Below are 5,000 nucleotides of genomic sequence, written 5' to 3'. Positions count from 1 at the left end.
ACAATAAAAACATCAATAGTATCAATAGTAATGTTTTTATTATTTTTATAATTGGCTCAAGAAATATGTTGAGCCCGAAGCAATCCGTATCTTGGTTTTTTTTTTCTTCTTTTTTTTGTAGCTGTTATATTTATTTTTGTTTATTACTGTTTATTACAGTCCACAGCTTCTAACAGCTTTGTATCAACATATTCTTGGATGTAAATATTATACATTTTTACTGGGATAAATCCTGGATTGAAGGGTTATAATCATTTGTGACCCTTCGCCTCAAAACGGTATTAAGTCGGGTTGGTTAAGATGTTGAAAATTGAATTTATAGCCCGAAATATCAGACTTGTTGAGTTTCTATGATTAATTAAGGAGAATGTATACCATATTTTAGGGTGTGAATGCCAACAATGTATAATTTGGACCAGGTTGACATTAAATGCGGCTTTTAGACATCTGGTTCGTTCCGATATAATACCGTTTTGAGACGATGGGTCACATTTGGTCTTGTGGTGGGTGTGACACTAGCCTTCGGTCGAAAGGTCCTAGGTTTGAGACCCGCTCTGAGCGGTGCAATCTTCAGTCCTTGGAAAAGGCGATTTGCTCATATTAATTCTCGCACCGCACTCAAGTGTAAAGTAAGTACCTGACCGGTAACAGCGTTGTCTCTATCGGAAAATGGATTGTAATCCAGTGTCGCCTAACATGCGTTATGTCTTGTCCTTCATGTCACGGGTTGCTGTTGGCTAGAGACCTCTTGTAAACCTCTTTGAGCACATTTAGTGAATTTTGCGTTATACAAATGCTCAAAAAATGCTCAACAGGTTACATAATAGACTAAATCACTTCACGATGAATATTCATTATTTCTTTCAGGCACAACCAGAGATGTCAGATTCTACACGGGCTACGTCTTCAAGGCGAATTCGGTGCGCCGATAATTTGCGGACTTCCCTGCAGGCGATGCCTTCTGAGAGAAGCCATCTCGTTGTCTACGGCAACACCAACGAGAGCGGGGGCAGGAGGAGGAGGAGGGCCGTCTCGAGAGACAGAGAGTTCGAGAAATGCAAGATGGACAACGACACGAAACAGAAAATGGAGGAACAAGAAAAGGCTTGCAAGCAAAAGGAGGGTAAAACAAAACAACAACAAAGAATTTTTTTTTTAATCACGTTTATTTATGTAGAGCATATCATGGAGCAGCTGAGCGATGTGGTCTTTGATACGTACCTGAATGGGAGTGATCTATATTTAGATATGTTTTCGTCCAACCGAGTCATCAATCACATGGTTTGTTGATGTCCAACGATTGGATATTTCTTAACAAATGTAAACACGCTGCTTTGTTTATGAAAGTTGTAAACATACACATTTGTCAAGCTGAACAAAATGACCAATCGTGATGATAGATATTTCGAAAGATGTGAATACTTTTCACTATGTAGGTCACTTTGAGCACATTTTCAATGTGACCAATGACCTCGAGCACATGGAAAGGTAATATAGATCGCTCCCATTGAAAGGCACCGAATTCGAGTACCCGTTGCGCTGTGTGGCGCTGAGCAAGTCACCCAGCCCTAGCTCAGTTTGCGGCGCTGCATTGCGGCTGACGCATGGGTTATTCTAGTCTTCCCTTGGAATAGACCCTAAAGACATATTTCCCCTTTGGGATGAATAAAGGGAATTTATTATATACATATTTGTTTGTATTTATGTTTATATTTGATATCTTAAATAGCACAATATTTAATTAATGTGCTAGCTCAAAGCGGCTATGTGGTCTAGTGGTATGACACTCGCTTTCGGATCGGAAGGTCCTGGGTTCGAGCCTCGCGCTCGGCGCATAGTTGAGTCCTTGGAAAAGGCTCTTTACTCACATTCTCTCACCGTACTCATGTGTAAAATGAGTACCTGGCCGTTAACAGCGTTGTCTTTGTCCGAAAAATTGTAATATTGCTTAACAGGCATCATGTCCCGTCCTACATGTTAAATGTTGCTGTTGACCAGGGACCCCTTGTAGAGCGCTTTGAGCACATTTAGTGGATATTGCGCTATATAAAGCTCAATTAATAAGCAATGTGTTTTTATTTGTAAGTCTGAAACCTCAAATTGATGTTGTCTCATTTTTGTAATGGAAATACTTTCAAACCAACGTGGATAATGCGCCATTACTATAGTGGTAGTAGGCATCCTTCCGTCTCAAGAGACGATGGTTTGCGCCCTGTATGGCTTTAGTCTCATCAGTCTTGTTGAGAGCAACGACGGGTGTGACTCAGCAGACCAATCCTTGCATGGCAGTCTCTACCGCAGTTGTTGCACACGTAGTTTGACTGTGTGTTTGGTATTTGGCCATTACTATAATGTTAAATCAAGCCCATAATTTCGTTCGGTTATCAGACCTGCAAATATGTACACATTTGCGCAAAGCTCGCGTAGAATACACATTTCTCAATAGTCACGGTTTCAAATTTTTGATATTCCTTTTGAATTTTTATGTTGACGTGGTCAACTATGTGGTCTTATGGTATGACACTCGCTTTCGGATCGGAAAGTCCTGGGTTCGAGCCTCGCCCAGCGCATAGTTAAATCGTTGGAAAAGGCTCTTTACTCGCATTCTTTCACTGTACTCTGGTGTAAAATGAGTACCTGGCCGTTAACAGCAATGTCTCTGTCCGAAAAAAAAATAATGTCGCCTAACAGACGTCATGTCTCGTCCTACATATTAAGTGTTGCTGTTGGCCAGGGACCCTTTGTAAAGCGATTTGAGCACGTTTAGTGGATATTGCGCTATACAAACTCTTTTTTAAAATGTGTTGTCCTCATTATGATGATCATCTTAACAACGCCACTACCACATTATCTCATTCATCTGTAGTGTTTCATTCATCCTGTTTTGTTGATAAAAGGGAAACCCGAAACGTTCATTTGATCTGTTTTTGTAATTAAATTGAAGCTTACATTCCATTTCACATTGTTATTCATTACTGTTTTGGACACAACTGAGGGGCGCAGTCTGCGACACACGAATTCCCCGAATGTAAAAGCTCAATTGTTTAAATATAAGTATTTATCATCACATTTTAAAAAAGCAAATATTGAGCTTTATAAAGCGCAATATCCACTAAATGTGCTCAAAGCGCTTTACAAGGGGTCCCTGGTCAACAGCAACATTTAACACGTAAGACGAGATATGACGCCTATTAGGCGATACTACAATTTTTCGGACAAAGACAACGCTGTTAACTACCAGGTACTCATTTTACGCCTGAGTACGGTGAGAGAATGTGAGTAAAGAGCCTTTTCCAAGGACTCAACTATGCGCCGAGCGAGGCTCGAACTCAGGACCTTCCTATCCGAAAGCGAGTGTCATACCACTAGACCACGTAGCCGTACAAATATTGTATCATTGTTGACAATAATTTTGCAATGACAGGTTAAGTAAGCATTGATGACTCATGTTTCAGTCATTGGGTCGTACATTATAAAGGGTTTTTTTTTTTTATTTTTTTTTTTAAATTGTTGCCAGTTTGGCGTCGTATTGCCAAATTAAAAGAAACTAGACGTTTGTTTGGAAGCAGTTTGAAAAGGAATCAATTTGTATTTTAGAAGTTTGTGAAAATATTATGATTTAAAAGATAAATTAATGATAAAAACACAAGAAATACAACCACTTTTCTCTCATGAACAGGCAAGACTAAAGGATCTTTTCATTAAATCAAAAATCAATTGATGAGACAGTAAAGATTTAGTTTATTACTACATGCGTGTGCATTCTAGCGGGGAAAAGGAATCCTAGACAGATTTAGCATTTTAAGATAAACTGTTTTGGTTCAATAATTTGGCTTTTTTTTTTATTACTTAAAATCTATCTGGTAATCCTGTTTTATTTAACCTCACTTGTCAGGGAGTAAGTGGTGTGTTAAGTACCTTGGCTCTTTTTCTGCACATGGGACGCGATTGCACGTGTCATATTTTTAATTCGTGTGTGATAATCTTCATTGTTTAAAAAAAAAAAAAAGAAAAGAAAAAGCAATTTATTATTTTTTTTTTGGTTCTTTTTTTTTTTTTTTTTTTTTTGTTTTGTTTTGTTTGTTTTGTTTTGTTTTTGTTTATTTTGTTCTTTTTTTTTTTGGGGGGGGGGGGGGGGGGGGAGGCGATTGTGGGTTTTTCTGTGGGTTTTTTTGTTTGTTTGTTTGTTTGTTTTTTGTTTTGTTTTTTGTATGTTTGTTGTTTTTTGTTTTTTGTTTTTTTTGTTATTGTTTTTTTTTCTTTTTTGGGTGGGGGGGGGGGGGGGGAGGGTACTTTTTTTTCAATGCTCTGTATGTATGACATGATAGTCAATCAACTCACAAAAACCCATCCACAGTCAAAACACATCCGTCTTGGTACAATGTCATGAAACAACAATTAACCAGTAGATTTTTGACCAATCCAATAAATGAGGGATTCGGACTTATCCACAAGCCCGCTCGGACAAATATCGCTGGCTGTTTTACAAAGAATAGAATGAAAGAGGTTGTTATCACTCTGTTCTTTGTTGTCGTTTTTCAACCAATAGATAGTATGCGTTTGGCTAAGAAGCTCATAACATTGCCATCCGGAAGTATAACGGACCAACACACAAAACTGTGTGTATCCATGAACGTTTATAGTCGGGTTAATACCGTTCAGTGAGCCTTACTCATAAACGCGGATGGCAAAAAAAAACAATAGCAAAGACCTGAGTGACGTCATCTTCGACCTATCTATAAAAATTCATGGTTACACATAGTTTTGTGTCCGTTATACTTCCGGATGGCAATGCTGTGAGCTTCTTGACTAAGCGCATATTGTCTATAGTTGCGTGATTAGTTCTCACGAGATTCGCGCAGTCATAAAATCTCAGCATATTTTCCAGCCACGTGCGAAACGGGATAAATATAAGTAATAACGTCTTTTTACCGGTGTTCAGAACTCAGAAAGGGGTCGGGCCGTCGCCATCGTTATGTTATAGCCTGATACTGAAATCC

General features: G+C 38.6%; 1 protein-coding gene across 1 annotated transcript in view; it reads left to right on the top strand.

The window, feature by feature from the left end:
* The window catches only part of LOC144962286 (coagulation factor XIII A chain-like), a gene marked incomplete at its 3' end in the record, with an annotated part of 12,808 nt that overhangs the window by 2,372 nt on the left and 5,436 nt on the right, over nt 1-5,000 (top strand). Inside the window, exon 2 of the mRNA XM_078895194.1 lies at nt 868-1,123. Coding sequence (XP_078751320.1) covers nt 880-1,123 — 244 coding nt within the window. The remainder of the gene's footprint in view (nt 1-867; nt 1,124-5,000) is intronic.

Source organism: Berghia stephanieae, unplaced genomic scaffold (assembly GCF_034508935.2).
Source record: "Berghia stephanieae isolate SIO BIC M18660-M18661 unplaced genomic scaffold, UCSD_Bste_1.3 scaffold784, whole genome shotgun sequence".
Classification (NCBI taxonomy): domain Eukaryota; kingdom Metazoa; phylum Mollusca; class Gastropoda; order Nudibranchia; family Aeolidiidae; genus Berghia; species Berghia stephanieae.
The sequence above is the reverse complement of the archived record's forward strand: the minus strand, read 5'-3'. Positions and strand labels throughout refer to the sequence as shown.